The 21,960-nt window shown below is 38.5% G+C and overlaps 1 protein-coding gene across 12 annotated transcripts in view; it reads left to right on the forward strand.

The window, feature by feature from the left end:
* Positions 1 to 21,960, forward strand: part of HMBOX1 (homeobox containing 1) — a 135,389-nt gene that overhangs the window by 63,243 nt on the left and 50,186 nt on the right. For all 12 annotated transcript variants that reach the window (XR_009152882.1, XM_058164816.1, XM_058164812.1 and 9 more), the window contains 3 exons: positions 1,178 to 1,262; positions 13,422 to 13,901; positions 15,869 to 15,954. Coding sequence is in view for 11 of the 12 variants with exons in the window: in XM_058164816.1 (XP_058020799.1) it covers positions 1,240 to 1,262; positions 13,422 to 13,901; positions 15,869 to 15,954 (589 nt within the window). In the remaining variant the exon portion in view is untranslated. The remainder of the gene's footprint in view (positions 1 to 1,177; positions 1,263 to 13,421; positions 13,902 to 15,868; positions 15,955 to 21,960) is intronic.

The raw sequence follows: 21,960 nt of genomic DNA on the forward strand, positions 1-21,960 counted from the left end.
CTACTCTTCTTGAAAAAATTATTCCAGTCTAGTCAAAGTCAAGGTAGGAAGCTGTTGTATCCGCTTAATGTCCCTTTACATTTAGATTACTCTGCAGAATATTTATTACAAATATTATTCATGTTTCTTATTAACTTCTTAGGTCAGTGATGGCTAACCTTTTTGCTATTGCATGCCAGGAGCGGGGTGGTGGTCGAACACACGCGTGCCCGCACCCACAATTCTATGTGCCCTGCCCCCGTGCACTTAAGGTGAAGTTGGCAATGGGTTGTTTCTGGCCTCCAGGGGGGGTATTGGGAAGACCATTTAGCCCTCCCCAGACTCCTAGAAAGGCTCTGGAGCCTGGTGAGAGAGAAAAACGGGCCTTCCCCACCACCCCTTGATGCCCTTTGGAGGCAGGAAACACCCTGTTTCCCTAATTATGGCGCGTCCAGAAGGCCCGAAAATTAGCTAGCTGGCATGCGCATGCACACTGGAGCTGAGCTTACATGCCCACCAATATGGCTATGCATGCCACCTGTGGCACGTGTGCCATAGGTTCGTCATCATGGTCTTAGGTGATCGAAAAAAGTCTCCCTCTTTTTTGCCATTTTTCTGCAAAATTGGAGAATTGTTAAAATGTACCATCATTATTTTCCCCCTCTAGACTTGATATGGCCAATCTTCCCATTCTTTGCTTGTGATATGTTACTCTTTTAGATTTCTCTAGATCTTTCAGAGATCAGAACCTGTGGATTCCTAAAATAGCACACAGTCAAATAAAGCATTAACAGTTTGAAGTGAGATATGTCTGGTTTCTCTAAGTGATGCAAAACAAATTTAAAATGATATAGTTTCATGCACCTCAAGTCATGTTGTCAGCTTAATGCTGATTTGTCATTCAAAAGCTATACATCTTTCCGAGCAACTGGTATTTTAGTTCTGTGTTTTATTCAATAATTATAGCTTTGCAACCCATCAAGTCCAGATGCAATTACGTTGTGAGACACTAAAATATTTCAAAAAGACCCTCCTACCCATTAGTGTCCTGTCTATGTTAAGACAGATTCTGACTTTATGGGATTTTGGTAGAAAATGAAATAATCATTGCCTGTTTGTGAGGTGTTTGTTTAGATGTGTGCAATAACTTCTAAGAAATTATGTAAAAATTGAATGTCGTTCTTCTTTTTTGTTTCAGAATGATAACGAATACTGAAGACCTCCAAGAGGCTTTCTGACCTTCCTCTCCCCATGTAAATTATGCTGAGAACCTTTCCAGTGGTGTAAGTACAACATCAACTATTTTTTTCTCTGTCTGGGGCCAAAAGCTTGAGAGACAGTAATTTTGTTAAGTTTGCAGACTACTGCTGAATTAAGGATTTCCTGTTGGCTGGTGATAATCGAAGTTCTAGTCTAATACATCAAAGGGCATCAGGTTAGGGAAGGCTGACCTAGGAAGCCACAAGAGGAATATGGGTTTTATTTTTCACACTCTTTCATGCTAATGGTGTGGTTTGTAGTTTACTTCATGAAAGTTCCTCCGACGCTTACAGAAATGTGGTTATGTGACAGTGATTTTCATTAGCTTTATAAAGAGTATTTCTACAACATAGATGTATCCCAGCCACTGTGCCAGTAATTAAAGGTTATAGGAAATGTTTTCCAGATAGCCTAGACTCCCTAGATCAGGGATGTCAAATCTGCAGGCTGGATGCGTCTCGTGCTGCCCCAGCCCCGCCTGGTTTAGCGAAAGGGAAAAAGTCCCCATACGTCATGTGATGCTGCCGTTGACGCTGCGGGTTTGACATTCCTGCCCTAGAGAGTAGCTCACTCATATTTGTTTTTACGTTTATACAATTTTTCAATATAAAACTTTGGGAGATGATTGTTTTATGAATGTCCTACATTTGTTTGTCATAAATATTTCCATTTTACAGATTGCTTAAAATGGTTCAGAAAGAATTTGAACTTCAACTTGAACATATGCATACATATGCAGCATGCAATATTTGTATTTGTGATTGGCAGACATACAGACATAAAGTATTTTGATTAGATGGCTCTAAATAATAACACAATGTATTAACACAATGTAAGCCGCCCTGAGTCTTCGGAGAAGGGCGGGATATAAATTCAAATAAATAATAATAATAATAATAATAAACATTTCATTTGTTTATGGTGCAAGGAGATGAAAAAGAAAGGATTTTATTTGGATCTGAGTGCTGTGTTTTCAAATTTCAGTTAGGCTGTAAACTGAGAAAGTAGCCATTGATCAGTCTCAGCTCTTGAAGTTCAGTTCTTTCTTAGCTAAACTAAGTTACACATTGAAGCATTTCCTAGAAATATAGTACAGTCTAGAATGTGAATTTGTTAGTCATTTTTCCCTTGCTGATTTCTCCTTGATTCAGGGGAATCTAGGAAGGTTTATAATGTTTCTTGCAGAGCAAAAGCTGAGGTTACTACTAAATTTTTTTTTTTTTGGTTTACATTTATATCCCGCCCTTCTCCGAAGACTCAGGGCGGCTTACAGTGTATAAGGCAATAGTCTCATTCTATTTGTATATTTTTGAATAGAGCATTTTGTTTTAACTGTTCAGATTTTGCCCAAGTCAAAGGTTTCATAGTGCCTGCCAGTTACAAGAACAAGTGCAACATGGTGCAAGTTGCTTCTATGCTGGAAGAAGGCTCTGAAATTCAAATCTAGATGATTCTAAATCCAGTTCCACAGTAGGTTTCTAACCTGTTTGCTTGAAAATACAGTACAGACCTGTGCAAACTAAAAGAACTGTTTTCTTATGCTGATTATTTCTCCTGGCAGATCATTAAGAAATGGATAAAGCAATCAGAGACAGGAATTATTAATTTTGCCTGATTTTTTTCCTTCCTCTTTATTTTTGGAAAGCTATTCCAGGTCAGATCATTTGTTCAACTTGCCTAAACTGTCTGCCTTCCCCTATGTATTGCCCTGCTAATGTACTAGACCAGGGGTGTCAAACTCACAACGTCACAGCGTCATCACATGACATGTTGGGACTTTTTACCTTTGCTAAACCAGGCACAGGCGGGGCCAGCAACCAGCCCGTGGGCCACAAGTTTGACACCCCTGTACTAGACAATGATTTCCCAAATCCCCAGTTGTTATTTATGATAGGATATTAGAATGGCAAAGGTAGTATATTTTTGGCAACAATTATTAGCCAGAGAATGAGTTTCTCCCCTGATATTTTTAAAAGGAGATGCTGGAGGTTAATTCCAGTAATTTCATTAGATTAGATTAGATTAGATTAGATTAGATTAGATTAGAATAGAATAGAATAGAATAGAATAGAATAGAATAGAATAGAATAGAATAGAATAGAATAGAATAGAATAGAATTCTTTATTGGCCAAGTGTGATTGGACACACAAGGAATTTGTCTTGGTGCACATGCTCACAGTGTACATAAAAGAAAAGATATATTCGTCAAGAATCATAAGGTACAACACTTAATGATAGTCATAGGATACAAATAAACAATCAGATCATATTATGTAACTCTAATTTCACCTGTGGCGATGGTGAAACTTGATTGTTAGTTGTTGCTCCATGTGAATCCAGAATATCTTGGGACATATTGAAGATTCTTCTTCAGTGGAGTTTTGTGGCACAGGGGATCCTCATCTAGTCGAACTAAGGAAAAGGATTCCTGGGGTATAAAATGTCTGCAAATTACTATTTATACTGTCCCATTTATGCATCATTTACTGCTTTGAAAGGCATTGTGTGTGCCGTTTTAGATTTAAGACAATTTTATTCTAGGTTTCAAGTAAGTTCTCATAATTCATAGGAAGAAGAAGGAATGGATAAGCAAACCCTAAAAATATACTTCATGAAACCATTAATAATCTGCTTACCTATATTGATGCACTTTCCCTATGTCTTTCTCTCTTTCATGGATATGCATGCCATTCAAATCTCTGGGCATTTGAAGATTCTACTATGAACAACATGAATGCATGATGTTGAAAATTAAGAGCAGGACTTAGTCTTTTGGTTGAAGCATCCTCTTCCCCAATAGATCCAAATTGTTGTGGGATTGATCATAGAGGTGAAGCCCTCATTCATGAGAATCAACTGGCATGTCATAACTTGGCAGAGATTTCAAAGTTCATTTTGTAATGAAATGAGGCTTTGGGAGATGGTTAGCTTCTGCCTTGGCTCTTGAAAAGCACAGGGAGATGGTTATATATGCATAAAAGCAGTATTTATGGAGCATTTGAGGAAATTTTGTTTGTTTTCAGATGATGCAAGCATTTTGCTTTTAGAAACCTCAGCATGAAGATATTTTTTTTTGGTATGTTAAGGGAAAAAAATCCTATTTTGCCATTGTCAGCTTTTATAGATACTTATGATCAATGAGTAGAAGAAATACATTTTAACCAGAGGTTTGATTTTATTTAAACAGTGAAGTATTTTGTATTGATATATTTTTTTAAAAAAATAACGTGGCAGTGTCCTCCTCTCAGATGCTTTGCTCTGTTCCACTCTTTCCCAGACTGTTGTCATCGGGAGTTCTGGATTCTGTATTCCCAGCATATCTGAAAGGACTAGCTTTTTGGGCTGGGGGGTGGGAAAAGAAGGCTGTAGCAACACTAAGCACCTTATACTCGTCATACTTGATGTGGATTTACATAATTGAAGAATGTCTGCTCTGGACACATTCAGTGGCTGTGCATTGCTTAAATTGAGGTATCCCATTACATTGTAGTTAAGGCCATGATTTTGCATGATGTCTGAAGGAATGATCAAGACCCAAGACTATGAAGTTGCTTCCTGCAGCTTTGTGACTTAATCAACTATAGTTGTAGCCAGAGTTTCACTTCCAGAGGAGAGATCCCATATTATAACACTACTAGTGTAGAAAGTTAGCACCCACCCTTCCCCTAGAAGAATGAAATATTTTGAGAAATATTAAAGGCAGAATATTATATTTCCCTAAAAGAGAAACATGTTTTTAAAGACAGAAAGCAGCTCTTTGCCCCCAGCAGATATTTGGGGCCCATTAAGAAAGACTGGAGCAGCCTATCTACAAGAGAGAAGACCTCCAGCTCCTGGGTGATGGGATTAAGACATGACTCTCCAGGACATAATAAGATTAACCCTATTAGCAGCAGAGCTCACCATATGGCACAATCTCCTAAGGACATTGCATCACCTAGCAAACTTCAACCAAGCCTGGGAGCTCAGACAGACATGACTCTAAGGAATCTGACAATAAAATATATGTTCTTGCACAGAAACAGGAAGCTCAAATGCAAAGCTCAAGAGAAGGTTTAAAAACCCCTCTCTCTCAACTCCATGTGTTCAGCTGAACCAGGACATGTGCTTGGTGGCTCTGTTCACCATCAAACCCTCTTTCCAATCAGCCTCCATGTTTCCAGTGGCTTGGAGCTGAACCAGATGGATATTTCTTCTAGCATTAGTTATCCCAAAAGTGCTTTTCAAAAGGCAACTGGATTTTCTTCTGGTTTTTCCTTCAATATGTTTCACCTCTGATCCAAGAAGTTTCTTGGGTGAAAAGTGAAACATTTTAAAGGGAAAAAACCCCAAGAAAGTCCAATTGCCTTTTGAAAAAAGCACCTTAGGGATAACTGTGGCCTCAATGATTGACTGTCTCCATAGATATTGCTAGTATGGAAAACCAATGTAGACAAATGTATTAAATCAAGATTTGTTTATTGAGTTAAGAAAAATGGCCTCTTCCACATACTGGCACAATCTAAACTCAGTGCTTATACCCCAATTCTCCATTATTTTGTTTTAAAAACAAAACTGTGAAGGCAATGAGAGAGAGAATTTTTATTATAGTCACAGATCAGAATTATAGATAAAAGCACATCAAAATAAAATTAAACAAAACAGGATAAAATATAATTAATGGTGGTTTCATCAATGAGCAATCAAAATCTGTCTGAATATATAAAATTTGGCTATGTTCAAGGAGACTGAAACATATTGATCTGACAACATCCATACATACAAAAGATCAGAATTTTCTGGGTATTTTTTCAGGTAAGGCGTTATAAGGTAGGTCCTAGGGTCCTTATAGAGTGTACAATATAATAGGAGAAGAGGAGTAGTTTCATTGGTCCTTTGAACACAGGATACATAGGGTACTTTTTTGTATCGGCCTTTCAAAATTGCTGACTATGAAGTTAGTTTTCCAACATTTCCTTAAACTGCAAGCCTTCTATTTCCTATGATGGATAACCCAGCCTTGGATATCCATCAAATAGGCTTCTGGAATTTTTCTTCTCTCCTGTAGCCAATGTTCATAACATTCCCCCCCCCCGCACCATGCATTTCCATAACATATTTTCTCTGAGAGAAACTCAGGGATTTTTCTGCTCCCACCCTGCACAATCTCTGATTGGGTTCTCTGTTCCACCCCCACCCCCACCCCCCAAAAAAGCAAATGTGACCAGAGAACAACAAGATTTCAGACTGGTTGGCCTTTTTTGTGCCCTCCTACTGGCAAGCTTATCAAATGACCTAAATGCCAAAGGCCACTGCAACTACATAGCAAAAAAGGCTCTAAGAGTTGTAAACCTAATTTTACGCAGCTTCTTTTCCAAAAACTCTATACTACTAACTAGAGCATACAAAACATTTGCCAGACCTATTCTTGAATATAGCTCATCCGTCTGGAACCCATACCACATCTCTGACATTAATACAATCGAACGCGTCCAGAAATATTTTACTAGAAGAGTTCTTCGCTCCTCTGAAAACAACAAAATACCTTATTCCAACAGGCTAGAAATCCTGGGACTAGAAAACTTAGAACTCCGCTGACTTCGACATGACCTGTGTTTAACACACAAAACCATCTTTTGCAATATCCTTCCTGTTAAAGACTACTTCAGCTTCAATCGCAATAATACAAGAGCAAACAATAGATTTAAACTTAATGTCAACCGCTTAAAACTTGATTGCAGAAAATATGACTTCTGTAACAGAGTTGTTAACGCTTGGAACTCATTACCTGACTCCATAGTCTCTATTCAAAATCCCAAAATCTTCAAACAAAAACTGTCTACTATTGACCTCACCCCATTCCTAAGAGGGGCGTGCATAAGAGCACAAAGTGCCTACCGTTCCTGTCCTATTGTTCCCTTCATTATAGCAAATTAACATAGTTGTTGCACGTTTTTACTTATATATACATATATTTCTTTCATGATACCTTGTTTTTTTTTTATTTATGACGATGTTTGTGTATACTGTTGTGACAAAAAAATAAAGAAAGAAAGAAAGGTGCTTGTCAGCTCAGTGAGAAGGATGGAGATGAGCAGTAAGACCACTCTAGTAGCAATTCAACCCTACTGCAGATATAACAAGGTGAGGCCAGTAGCCATGTGGAAGTGCCATGAAGGATACAAACAACTAAGTAATGGTATGCCAATGATAGATTTTGAAAGCCCAAACAAAGTGAATTTTAAATCATTATTAGTAAAGGACAGAGTTTGATGTGAAATCTGAAATCAACTTCTGCCTGGCAAAATAGTATTATGCAACACAAAGCCCCAATTCCACTTAGTAGCTGAAGGACTTCAGGACAAAAGAATGCCTCTTCCATTCTATTATTCTATTGCTATTCCATTCTTGCCTTGAGTTGTACAAGTCGTGTTGGCGAGCATTTGATTATGCTGGATTTATTTGCAGATGTCTCAGGCTGTTCTTATTAACTGTCATCGCTTTGATCGAAAGTGCACAACAGATTTCTGCATCTGTAGCATCCTGCTTTGCATGCCTAAACAGAACATTTTGGAGAGGCAGCTGGGCAGACCCGGTCTGCTTTACAGTTTTAGCCCGAATGTCGCTGGGGCTGAGCAGTTGTGAGAAGAGACTGATGTCTAAACATCAAAGTGGGCTTGACGGGAGAAAAGTTAACAAGAGAGGATGTAAATATTTCCTTTTTTAAAAAAAACCCCACTCCTATGGCTATTTAAAGTTTACCTGTTCTCTGGTTTCCTCTGATAGAAGCTGTTGCAATGAGCCTTTGGCATAGGAATCTTCTCAGAAGGGTTAATCACCTTTCAATGAATCAGGATTAAGAATCAACTCAACCCCTTGGTTGAAAGTAAAACAGTTTCTCATAGTGGCTAAGCTGATATCTCCAGGAAGCCAACACACAGGACATAAGAGCGCTGGCAGCCTCTTGCTATTGTTCTGCTATATTTTGTCTACAACAACATATACTTGTAGTGACTCAAGTTGGTATTGAATCCTAGTGACCACATAGATAGATTTTCTCGATGACAATTTGTCCCTAACCTCATCCTCCATGTCTTCCAAAGTTGCATCAATCACCATTGTAACTGATTCTATCCACCCTACTCTTCTCTTCCTTCCACTTTTCCCAACATTAGAACCTTTTCCGGAGAGTGAGATCTTCACATAATGTGTCTCAAGTGGGATAATTTGAGCCTGGCTACTTGTGGAAATCTGGACTGATTTCTTCAATGATCTATTTGTTTGTTTTCTTGGCTGTCCACGGTATTCTTAGGAGTTTCTTCCAACACCAAAGTTGAAAAGAATCAATACTCTTTCTATCCTGCTTACATAGACTGGGTTACTTGAAATTGTCTTGGGATTTCTTTTTAACAATGAAGAGTGGGCTAGATGCTTCCACCACCACCACCACCACCATCATCAAATATCAGCAAACACTATGAAATCAGTGGGATTTAATACGGTAATCCCTGAGGCTGAGATCATGTTACCACAATACAGTAAAAAACACCTAATTCAGCAACAGCAGAAAAATAAAATAAAAAAATCAGAGAAGAGGAAAACTTATCAATATAGTATTCTTGTAATATTCCTTTGTCATTGTTTATTTTATTCTATTCTTTTACTTCTCTTCTGTTTGTACTCCTTTCCGTTTGTTCATTTTTATTATTGTAAGCTGCCTAGAATAGCCACATAGTGAAGGTGAGATGCGCGGCAAATAAATTTAACAAATAAATAATGAAACCAATATATGGAATATCTTAAAAGGTTTCGTACTTTTCATGATAATTCACTGACCTAAAGCAGAACTAGTTCAGCTAGAACGGGAACCAGCTAGAGATACATTTTCAGCACATTTAATGAGTGGTTCTCACTTCTTCTCTTCAAGTAGGTGGAGCAGAACTATAATCATTTAAGAAACAAGTTCACAAAAATTTCTTGATAGATGAATTTTGAAAATTTCCAATCTCCATCACTGCTTTTAAAAAACGTATCCACCCTGATTTAAGACAGACAAAAAACTTTAATGCAGAAATAGGAGAAGAAATTAAGAATCCTGGTTGGTTTCTATTGTGCGGGAGGAAAAAAATTCAGAGATGGTTAAATTGACTTGTTCCTGCTCTTGTAGTTTCATAAGCGGAATGACATTTTGCAAATCTGAACTGTTTCTGCTTTTCGTTTATTAAATCAAAAAACAAACGACCAGATCCTGCTTTTTTCTTTTTAATGGGCTAATTCCTGCAAAGAAAGAAACAGTTCACCCTTCTCCCATAAGAAACAAATTAAAGTAATACAATTAAAGTAGTTGTAGCGAATTAGAAGGGCTTCAAACATTATGTAGTGATAAACTGCTAATAGGGATGCATGTCCCTTAATTAACAAGGAGCATCACATTATTCTTAAATGTCTGGTTGCAGAATTGCCTCGTAAATTGGCTTGTTAAACACAGGACACCTTTACATTAGGGATTTGCATGCTGTTTACAAGTAGAATTGCTGTGATTTTAACTCTACCATTAAAAAGGTAAGACATTGCTGGGAAGAGTGTGGTGTGTGTTCTCTTCTATCTCCATCATGCAATTTTCTTCTTGAATTTCTGAGTGCTTCAAAAGAGTAGGGCATCATTAAAAAAACTGGGATTCCTCTGTGGCTTGAAAAATGCTATTATGTGTGACAGCCTTGTTGAAAACAGTTGTACAGAATGCAGAATAAGTTCATGTCAGCACAGGTGAAAGAAGCAGCTAATTCCGTATCTGTAACACAGATACGGTACATAGTATTTACACACATTGTCCAAAATTGCAACTTTGGGAAATGGTAATGGGTTTCTTTCCTCCTAAAATAGTCATTTAGGAGTCAGCGATGTGTGTTGTATATGTGTGCATAATAATGATAAGAATTTAGATGACATTTTCTGATGAACTTTTAACATTCCAAGAGGAAACATGTCAAGCCATTCTTAAAATTGCCAGTAAATCCAGCATCTTCATGTACTACATAGTCCTATGAATGCTTTTCAAAAGAAATACTGGCAAGTTATTAGGGGGGTGGGGGGCTTAGAGTAAGTGTATTAAGGACTGCAGTCTATTACTTTCTATCATTTCTTTGGTTTTCTACAATGGAACATTTTAGGGCTATGCAAGCAAATTGGCTTCAAAGACCAAAAAGTGCTTCAGGAATGTCTGCTATATCTTAAAGCAGTTTTGTATTTTTGGGAAATATGTACTTGTTCCTTGTAGAAGCAGCAGCAGCATAATCTCAGGATAGGATAGATTTTGTTTTAAGTTATTGCAAACAAATGCCCTCTTTTTTTTTTTTTTTTGCTTTTGAATCTGAAGTGTTACATAGCTCTAGGACATTTTGTTCCTAGTAGATATTGAGTCTGATTATCCAAAATTTGTGGCTGAGCTTTGCTGCTAGTCATTGTCAAAACTCACAAAGTCCCTGACACCATTCACTCTTTTATTTTTACAAATTACAAAAGTAAAAAATAGTAGTATATATAAAAAAATCTACATTTGTTTATCCAAATGTAATTATCGTAATACTTATTCGAACAGATCACTTTCATGAACATGATTTATAGTTCTCTGTTTCTTGCTTCTGCAATATAAACAATATATAACCTGCTTTTTAATTTAACTAGCGCTATACCAGTTGATATTCTGTCAAGCTCCAAATATCTATTTCAGTTACTTGCACTTAATGGCAGTTGTCACTAAAACATCAATCCATTCCATACTTTCACTTTTAATGTTCCATTTTCAAAATAAATGAATTAAGCCCACAACTTCAGCATGGTGCCTGGGAACAGCAAAGTGCCTGCCTGCCAACTCATTTCTTTGGTTGCTGACAAAGTTCCTATCTCTAAAGATTATATCTGGTGAAGTGGGATCTTTAAAAAAAATTCTGTCCACAAGGATAAAATTTTACTTCTATAAGATATATTTTGACCCATGTATAAAATAAACAAAAAATGTGAAACACCTGAATTCTGACATTTTCATGCTTTCTTTTGCCCTTTGGTAGTCTTTGTTATTTTAATTAAGTTTGAAGTTGTTCCCATTACCCATTATTGTTTTTTTGTTATTTTGTTATTGGTATATTGGAATAAATCACAAATTATACAGAATCCAGTTGATACGATATTATTTAAAGTGGTGTTCACAAAAATTCTGGGACTTTGTATCAGAACATAGAAATAGGATGTCATTTTTTATGGATTTACATAGTGGGAAATTTTGGAAAGGCTTATCATGTTTTCTTAGAGTGGCTTTTTGATTTGCAAAAAAGGAGATGACACTCGGTTGATTAATAAACTTCGTGTAAATATCAGATTTTCATTTTTTTTAAGAATAACTGGGAGGCTTGATTGGACCTAGAGAAATATTTTAAAATAAAAGGCAGATTAGCATTTATTTTATATTGTATTTTTAAGTCAGAAGGAGCTAGAAGATACCAGTTGCCTATCTCTGCATTAAAAAACCTTCGCCAATCACTGCTTAGAATAAAATCAGTTTCCGGCCATATCTGGAGATGGATGTAGAATTTCCACAAATATTGAAGCCATGGGAATATCCCCTCCCCACCACACACACACTTTTTCCCTTTGGTAGGGAAAATGAAATATGTGGAAAAATGGAATCATATACAATAATTAATGTTGACTTATCTTAGAAACTAAGTTAACTTATAGATGTTTTGTGTGTAACTTGATAGCCTTATGAAAGTATATACATTGCGTATAGTAATATGCGTCTATTGAATGAATTTGTTTTAAATCTACAAATGGAGAGATCGAGAGAAATCCAATGTTCAAAAAATACATTTTGTTATATTAATCTGACAGACAGGCAGGCAGCAAAAGTGAATGTTAGCCATAAGAAGCTATCAGGATTGTGGTGTAACAAATACAACAATACATTTCATAAAAGAGAGAGGAGGGTGGGGTACCGTTCTGAACCATTTTATGTTATTTTGTCATTTTTGGATATTGTAGGAGACTTTCAGACTTATTTACTTTTTCACATTTTCATTTATTTCAATGTTTCCAAATATAGTATGGTGTGGTTTATATGCTATCTAAAATTAAACTATTTCATGGTTTTTTTCAGTCTTAAAAAATAATACACAAAAAGGGCCTTGAGATTTAAAAACAGGGGAAAACTGTTTTCTGGTAGATAGAGATAGAATTCTACTTCTGGGTCCATAGATATGGACCCAGAAGTAGATATGCAAGATACGTTTCTTACAATTCTCTTTCTATTACTATTTCATCTTCTGTTCCATGTAATAAGTCAAAGTTTGAATGATTTTCCCCAGTATATTGGATTATTGCTTTAATTGTAATTTCATGATATTCTTCTGTTGCTGGGCACATTTCTTTCTTTTTAAAAATGTATATTTTATTGATTAATTCTAATATTTATTTCGAAGGCCTTTGGGTGGAAAATTGACTTAAAATGCTAATATAAATAAAACAATACTGTTTCTGAAATTGTGGGGCATTGCAAAATCAGGTTACTGTATTGATGTGGGAACTTGCTTTTTTAAAAAAGGGGGTCAGACCTCTATTGATAATTATTGATTTCAAGAAGCTAAGCTAAAATATAATGTACAGTATGAAATGTACAATTAACAATGACAAATGTCTGCCTGCAGGCTTATAATTCTAAATAAACAGACATACAAAGAAAAAGAAGAATAGGAACAGAATAATACAGTCAAATCTCTGATCCAGCTTGCTCAATGTTGCCTAATCTGTCAACAGCTCCCTGGGATTTCAGATGCAAGATTTTATGTATTTATTTTATTTATTTGTTCATTTTCTATATTTCCTAGGCTTATCAGGGTGATTGAACAGCTGAACACGAAGGCATCCTATTTGCAAGAGAGTTGTACTACCGTGGAGATATGGGCTTTCTGAAGTGGGAAAACAGGAATAGGAAAATATGATAGAGGAAGAGAAATTCTTACTTTTAAAACAATCAATTATTGAATAATAAATATGCCTACCATGAGGCTCATTCTGAAGAGTAGATAGAATATCTTTGTGCCTTATCAGAGTATAGCGGCTGATAGTATTGTATGCTGAGGAGAGAAACTACATCTACATTTAATGGAACTGCTTAAATGAAATATGTTTTTCATCTTTTTTCCCCTAGTCTGCTGGAAACCATGTTTCACTACACAGATGAACCCAGATTCACCATAGAGCAAATAGATCTACTGCAACGCCTGCGGCGTACTGGTATGACACGCCACGAAATCCTCCATGCTTTGGAAACCTTTGACCGTCTTGACCAGGAACACAGTGACAAGTTTGGGCGGCGGTCTGCCTATGGGAGTGGATCCTGTAGTAACAGCACCAACAATGTTCCAGCGTCTTCCTCTACAGCCACAGCTTCCACACAGACCCAGCACTCTGGGATGTCCCCATCTCCAAGCAACAGTTATGATACCTCCCCACAACCTTGCACTACCAATCAAAATGGGAGGGAGAGTAACGAGAGGTTGTCTGCCTTCAATGGGAAGATGTCACCTACACGTTACCCTCTGGCAAATAGCATGGCTCAAAGGTCATATAGCTTTGAAGCCTCTGAGGAGGACTTGGATGTAGATGATAAAGTAGAAGAATTGATGAGGTAGGCAAAGTTGTATATTATGGATCAAGAATTACCCGTTCCCAGTTTCTTTCTCTTCCTGTTCCCTGCAAAGGCACTTCAGAGGGTTGGATAGTTCTGAATTGCTTTGTTTATTTTTCCAGATCAAAGCTTAGTTGTCTTAGGCCAGTTGGATTGAAGGGAGACCTTAGGCTCTTTGTTCATCTGGTGCATACTTCACAGCCTTAGTTTGGATTTGGATGATTATCTAAGCAAAAACTGACATGGTGAAACTTACATGGCAACACTTCTGACGTGGCAACTCGTCATTTGAACACTTGACTGCATTGCTTAGGTGCAGAAAGGTTCAAGCATAACAGTTTCCCCAACTAGTGGTTTTCAGTCATCCTCTATTAAAATAGGTCAAGAAAAGCTGTTGTGGGGATCTTTTTTAGTTTAATGAAGAAAATAGATACTCAAAAATAGAGTTTTGATTCCAAGCACTGGGTTTGGAAGACAGTTGCTTTGTGTAGTTCAGCAGAATATAAACCAGGAGTGAATATGGGTTTTTAAAAGACCCAATGTGCCTATATTATTATATAAACAAATAATCAGACATATTTTTTTTTAAAAACCCACCGTTATTTGGATTAATGGACTCATATATGAGTCAGCCATAAAGTATTTGCTATAATTATGCAAACTCTAAAATTGAACACAGCAAATACACACACATACACACACTATCCAGACTAGAGTATCATATTTATGCACCTTAGATTGTATTTTACATGGTTTATCTGATTTTGCCAGAATAAAAAGAAACAAAGAATCGAGGAAGATAATGCTTAAATTTAGAATTACTTTTAAGACAACTGAAAGTACTAATGAAGTATGGTTTTCACTCAGTTATAAAGAATGGAAATTTAAAGAATTTTGACGTGCACAGAGCTATGGATGTGACTTTTACTTTTTGGCCATACAATATTGGAACAACAGATTTATATATCTATTGACTGCTTCACCATATCAGTTACTAAAATTTGGGTTGATTACTTCTGTTATTACTCAGCAAAGCATGTTTTCTACTCAGTGTCCATTCTCACAAATCCATTCTAATTATTGTTTCATAGTGAATATTGCTTCTTTTCCTAGCATTGAGAAAATGAGCAGTTACAGTGATAATTAGGATAGATTTAATAGTCTAGAGCGGATAGATTTATGAGGAGTAATTATGAAATAGCCAATTGTGTCTTCCTGACCTGTTTGTGGAATTTCTTGCTCCATTTTGCTTCTCACTCCTACAGACACCCATTCATACAGATCAGCTTTATGTTCTGCTTTGCACTGATGAGTGCAACACCTATTCTTTAGTTCCTCTTAATGAATTGCACAGTGAACGTTCACTGAGTGATGCATGTGTGATGGTTATAGGAAGATACTAATTGCAGTACCACAATTCTCCACACCAAAATAAAGAAGATGGGGTAGAATCATTCGATATGTATCGCCAGAAACATTCAAATTGCCCCTACTTCTAATAAATTTAATAAATAAAAAAACACACCTCTGCTTTAATAATTGTGGCAATTTGCTTCAGTCTGATTGCTTACACTCCAGTTCTTAAATCTAGGTGTCAATGTGGTTTGCTCTGATTTCTCTCCTTTTAGCAATATTTCCTTTGCGGGAGCCTTATTTAATGATAAAAATGTTACTGCTGCCATTTCCCCTCCTCCCACCCCTAAGATGTTAGTTGCAGAGATTTATTCATCCGCTGTAATGAAACTTTGTACATTCCATATGGCTTGCATGGATTTATACAGACCGCGCGTTATCCATTTTCCTTGTATGCCTTGATCCACCAATGACACTGATTAAAAGAAATGTCTGCTGGCAGGGGCAATATATCAACCCTCTCCCCATCATCCACCACAAATGCATCTTCAAATTCTACTTTGGTCCTCTCTCTCTCTCTCTTTTTATTTTTCTAACACCACACATTTTGATAGGAGGGACAGCAGCGTGATAAAAGAGGAAATCAAAGCCTTCCTGGCCAACCGGAGGATTTCTCAAGCAGTTGTTGCACAGGTTACAGGTAAGAGCTTGAAAATGTCCCCTTTTCTATTCTGAAGTGTTGCTACATCATCTTGCTCATTTGCTGGCTTGTGCAGGTGTTGGCATATTGCGAGGCATTCTGCATTGCAGTGCGTATCTGTCAGGGTAGTTATAATATATGCCTTTGATTTAATATCCATTGTCATACATGTCATGAAACTTCCTCAGTGAATCAGTGCTTTTATTCCCCTTCTCTAGTACTGCTTGATTTTTTCCTCAGCCCCCCTCCATTCAATGATTCATACTAGCAGGATTTCCCCCCTATAATATTGTAATGAGTATCAAGTGCTTTTGAAATGGCTTTTTAAAAAATTCTAAAAGTCACATGTGGTGATCTTGTTTCAGTGCAGAAAAATGCACCCTTTAGACTAGCTGATTTAAGGAAGATATTAGCTCAGTTCACAGGACATTTACCTGGAAAAGTTTTTAATTATACTTGGTATATTACATCCATAATTTGACCTTTCTACTTAAGCTATGTGGGTGATACTACTCCCGCACATGCTTGGTTTCTCAATGCTTACCTTTTACAGATAGTCCCCTGGTTAAGAATGACTTCTGTTCCCAAGATCTGTCCTTAAGTTGAATTTGTATTTCAGCTGGAACAATATTATTATATAATACTGTGTAAGTGAATATTGTGCAATGTACTTGAACTATTGTGTATTTAATTTGAATCATTGTATATTTAATTTACATTTTGCTACCATAGGTTGCGTCTTTAAACCAGTGTGTTCTTACTCGATGACTTGTTTGATTTGTAATATTCATATATATAAAGATGCTGTACAAATATAATGTGCAGACATATGTAGTAATTTTATATTTATAGTCCACCTTTTACTCTAGGATTTTAAGCTAGCATACACAGTTGTCTCTTCCATCCCATTTTTCCCCCCATACAGTAATTACTATCTAAAATAGGCTAATGTAGTAACTATCCAAAATGAACTCCATCAGTTTCCTGACTTTGGAGGAATGTGGATATTCTCAGTCTTAATACAACATTTTAACTATGTGAAACTTGGTCCTCCAAGTGGAGACTCTTTATTCTTTAAATAAACTGGTAGCTAGTTATAAAAACATATTGTCAAAATAATCATTTTCAATCAGTTCAGAACTTCAGGAAGAAGAGAGAAAACTCTCTGTATAAGGGGACTCAGTTGAGTACATGTTTTAAATTCAGATTTAAAGTCCACTTCAATTCCCTGTACATCTAATTTAAAAGTAGCAGTGCTAAAAAAACCCTCTCCCAATTAATGTAGATAATACTGGTCAACATGGATCAGTAATCTGACTTAGTCCATCACTTACTTTGCTACTGACAGTGCTTATGTTTTGAGGAATGTCAGAAGAAGGTGTAATCCAAGAACTATCTCTTTTGCTTGATTTTGTTGCATGGTTAGTTCAAAAGTTGACCTACAGTAAAACAAGTCAGAGAGCTTTGGTGACTAGTAGCTGAAGTGATTGGAATGAGATTGTTGCCTCCTTCTGAGCTTAAAATTTGTTCAGGTAGTCCTCAGCTGATGAACCATTTAATAATGGTTCAAAGTTACGATGGCCTTGGAAAAAGTGACCGACAACCCATCTTCAAAGTGATGACCATCACACCACCCCTGCAGTCACATGCAGTTCAGGCGCTTGGCAAACTGGCTTGCATTTAGTATCTTGTGACCACATTATCGCAATTTGCAACCGTCCCAACCAGCTTCCAACAAACAAAATCAATTGGGGAAGTCAGATTTGTTTTAACAACTATGTAAGTCACTTAATAACCATGTGTTTCATTTAACAACTCTGATAAAAAGGGTCACAAAATCTGGCCATGTGATGACTTGTTAATGACTGCATTGCTTAGCAATCAAAATTCCATCCCAATTAATTAATTGCAGCCTCCCCATGGTCACATGGTCAAAATTCAGATGCTTGACAGTTGGTTTATATTTATGATGATTGCAGTGTCTCAGGGTCATGTGATCAGAAATACAATTAAAACGGAATTTAAAAACTTATTTAAATTGGCCTGAAAATTTAAAAATTTACCATACACTAAAACCCCATTTAAAATTAATAAAATTTAAACATTTAAAATTCAATTTAAGCCAGCCCAGCGAATGAAAAGATGTGTCTTCAGTTCGCGGAAAGTCCAAGGTCAGGTATTTGGCGAAACCTGGGGAAGCTGCTCCAGAGTGTGGAGCCCCACAGAGAAGGCCCTTCCTGGGGCCGCCAGCCGACATTGTTTGGCGGACGGCACCCTGAGAAGTCCCTCTGTGAGAGCGCACGGGTCGGTGGGAGGCATGTGGTAACAGCAGGCGGTCCCGTAAGTACCCAGGCCCTAAGCCATGGAGCGCTTTAAAGGTCGTAACCAACACCTTAAAGTGCACTCGAAGGCCACAGGTAGCCAGTGCAGTCTGCGAGGAGCGGTGTTACATGGGAGCTACGCGTAGCTCCTCTATCACCCGCGCAGCTGCATTCTGACTAACTGAAGCCTCCGAGTGCACTTCAGGGGAGCCCCATGTAGAGAGCATTACAATAATCCAAGCGAGAGGTAACGAGCGATGAGTGACTGTGCACAAGGCATCCCGATCAAGGAAGGCGAACTGCCGAACCAGGCGGACCTGGTGGAAGGCCCTCCTGGAGCGGCCGTCAAATGATCTTCAAACGACAGCCGATCATCCAGGAGGACACCCAAGTTGCGCACCCTATCCTTTGGGGCCAATAACTGCCTCCAACAGTCAACCGCGGCTGCAGTTGACTGAATCGGGATGCCGCATCCACAGCCACTCCGCCTTGGAGGGATTAAGCTTGAGCCTGTTTCTCCCCATCCAGACCCGTACGGCTTCCAAACACCGGGACAGCACTTCGACAACTTCATTGGGGTGGCCTGGGGTGGAAAAGTACAGCTGGGTGTCATCAGCGTACTGTTGGTATCTCACCCCGAAGCCACTGATGATCTCACCCAACGGCTTCATGTAGATGTTGAACAGCAGGGGCGAGAGAATCGACCCCGGGACCCCACAAGTGAGGCCCCTCGCGACCTCTGCCCCTGTCAACACTGCTCATGCATCGTCGGAGAGATAGGAGGAGAACCACCGATGCACGGTGCCTCCCACTCCCAATCCCCCCAACCGGCGCAGCAGGATACCATGGTCGATGGTATCAAAAGCCGCTGAGAGGTCTAATAGGACCAGGGCAGAGGAGTACCCCCTGTCCCTGGCCCGCCAGAGATCATCCACCAATGCGACCAAAGCTGTCTCCGTGCTGTATCCAGGTCGAAAGCCGGACTGGCACGGGTCTAGATAGACGGTTTCATCCAGGTATTGGGGTAGCTGTCGCGCCACAGCACTCTCTACAACCTTCGCAACGAAGCGAAGGTTGGAGACTGGACGATAGTTACCCAAAATAGCTGGGTCCAGGGAAGGCTTCTTGAGGAGGGGTCTCACCACCGCCTCTTTCAAGACGGCAGGGAAAACCCCTTCCAACAAAGAAGCGTTGATAATCCTCTGGAGCCAGCCTCGTGTCACCTCCTGAGTGGCCAGTACCAGCCAGGAAGGACACGGGTCCAGTAAACATGTCGTGGCGTGAAGCCTCCCAACAACCTGTCCACGCCCTCGGAGCCACAGGGTCAAACTCATCCCAAACCGCTCAACAAGACGTGTCTCCTCTCCTCGCTTGATCATCCCACTCGTCCAGACCGTCCCGGAGCTGAGCGATTTTATCGATAGATAACCACTAAACTCCTCGGCTCGTCCCTGCAAAGGGTCATCCCGCACCTCCTGATGAAGGAGGAGCGGCCACCAAACAGGGCGGCCGGGCGGTTATCTGCCGACGCAATGAGGGTGGAGGCGAAGAACGCCGCCTCCCTCATTGCCACTAGGTAGGTCCTAGAGTAGGACCTAACTAGTGTCCGATCAGCCTCAGAGCGACTGGACCTCCAAGTGCTCTCTAGGCGTCTTCTCCGGCGTTTCATCTCCCTCAGCCCCTCGGAGAATTAATTAATTGCAGCCTCCCCATGGTCACATGATCAAAATTCAGATGCTTGACAGTTGGTTTATATTTATGATGATTGCAGTGTCTCAGGGTCATGTGATCAGTTTTTGCGACCTTTTGACAAGCCAAGTCAATGGGGAAGCCAGATTCACTTAACAACTGTCTTACTAATTTCACAACTGCAATGATTCACTTAACAACTGTTGCAAGAAAGCAAAACTCACTTAACAAATGTCTCACTTAGCGACATAAATGTTGGCCTCAGCTGTAGTTGTAACTTGAGAACTACCTGAGGTAATGGTTCATTTAGTGACTGTTCAAAGTTACAAAGGCGTTGAAAAAAGGTGACTGATATCCATTTTTCACAACTTTTGTAGCATCTCCATGATCATGTGATCAAAATTCAGGTGCTTGGCATCTGGTTCATACTTATGACCACTGCTGTGTCCCAAGGTCATGTGATCATTTTTTTCAGCTTTCTAACAAGCAGAGTCAATGGGGAAGCCAGGTTGACTTAACAACTGGGTTAATAACTTACCAGCGGCAGTGATTCACTTAACAAATGTGGCAAGAAAGGTCATAAGATGGGGCAAAACTAACTTAACAAATATCTCACTTAACGATAGAAATGTTGGGCTCAATTGTGGTCATAAATCAAGGATTACCTGTACAGTATATACAGAGAGGATAGGGAATCTATAACCACCAGACCGTAGTCAATTGCCTCTCCCATCATCTTTCATAATAATCCCTGCTGTAGCTGTTATTCACCATCAATTGGAGGACCATAGATCCCTCATCCCTGGCATATGGGATTCAGTCTAAGATTCAGAGTGTGACCTGTAATAGGCCTAACAGTATTTCTCTGCCTGGAAATGGCCTAGATAGTCGTCAGCTAGTTGCAACTGATTTTCCTCACACAATGTAGCATTATATCTCCAGAGTGATTTCTGCAAAAATGCAGAGTATTCAGATGATCTTTGAAGCTCTCACTCTCTGGAAGCCTTGAAGCTTATTTTGGTTATACTTTGCTCTTTGAATTTGTGAGACAAATGTGCAGAATATTTTTAGTGTGTGTTCCTTGCCGTTCAGAAGAAGATAATGTTCAGTTAGGCCATAATTAGTGCCCTTGTTTCCTATGTGCCAATCATGAAAGTAAATAATAAGCAGACTGTTTTCAGAAGTGAAGGCTTTACTGTTAACATTCACATTATTAAACACTTGAAGGTAGACTTTTAGGCATTCCTGGTCAAATTTAATATTTCAGTTAATACCCAAGTGAACAGAAGCTGACACATCCTGTACATGGGGCATAGTTAAACACAACATCTTTCTGCAGATTTAAATGCATATTTATTATTTATGTTCAGTTGCTGCAGATTCATAATAAGAAAGTTATGTGTATGGCTGTGCAGAAGCTTTGACACCCATTTAGTCAATGCTTTGTAATGCCTCTTTTGGCAAAATAAGTTTCCAAATACTGTATTACCTTTGGTCATTAAGATCCTTTCTATTCTTGCTTTTAGAATTTTTGTCCCTCTTCTTTGGATAACTCTTCTAACCTCAGAAATATTCCTCAGTCTTTCCCCTTTTTCAATAACGATCAACTGTGGGAACTGCAAAGACCATTTCAAAACCCTGGTGAAATATCCACTCTCTTTTTGTCTTCAGTTTTCTTCACTGACTAAAATGCCTCATCTCTTTTTCTCCAAGTGTATTTTGTATGGTTGTGGTTGAACAGTTCAATCTTTGTTTTATCAGTCCAAAGTACTTTGTTCCAAAATGTTTCCAACTTATCAAGGTTTCTTTTTGCATATTTTAAAATACAGTTTCTGTTGATGAGGTCAGAGAAAAGGTTTCCTTCTGTCAACTCTCTTGATACAAATCTTTGTTCTGTAAGCAACAGCATACTGTGGACAGTTAAACTCTTCAGCAAATCATGACCCTTGGGATCTCTTTTGCAAGTCTGACAGGTTCCCAGTAGCTCCCACAATTT

The sequence above is a fragment of the Ahaetulla prasina genome, chromosome 1 (assembly GCF_028640845.1).
Source record: "Ahaetulla prasina isolate Xishuangbanna chromosome 1, ASM2864084v1, whole genome shotgun sequence".
Taxonomy (NCBI): Eukaryota; Metazoa; Chordata; class Lepidosauria; order Squamata; family Colubridae; genus Ahaetulla; species Ahaetulla prasina.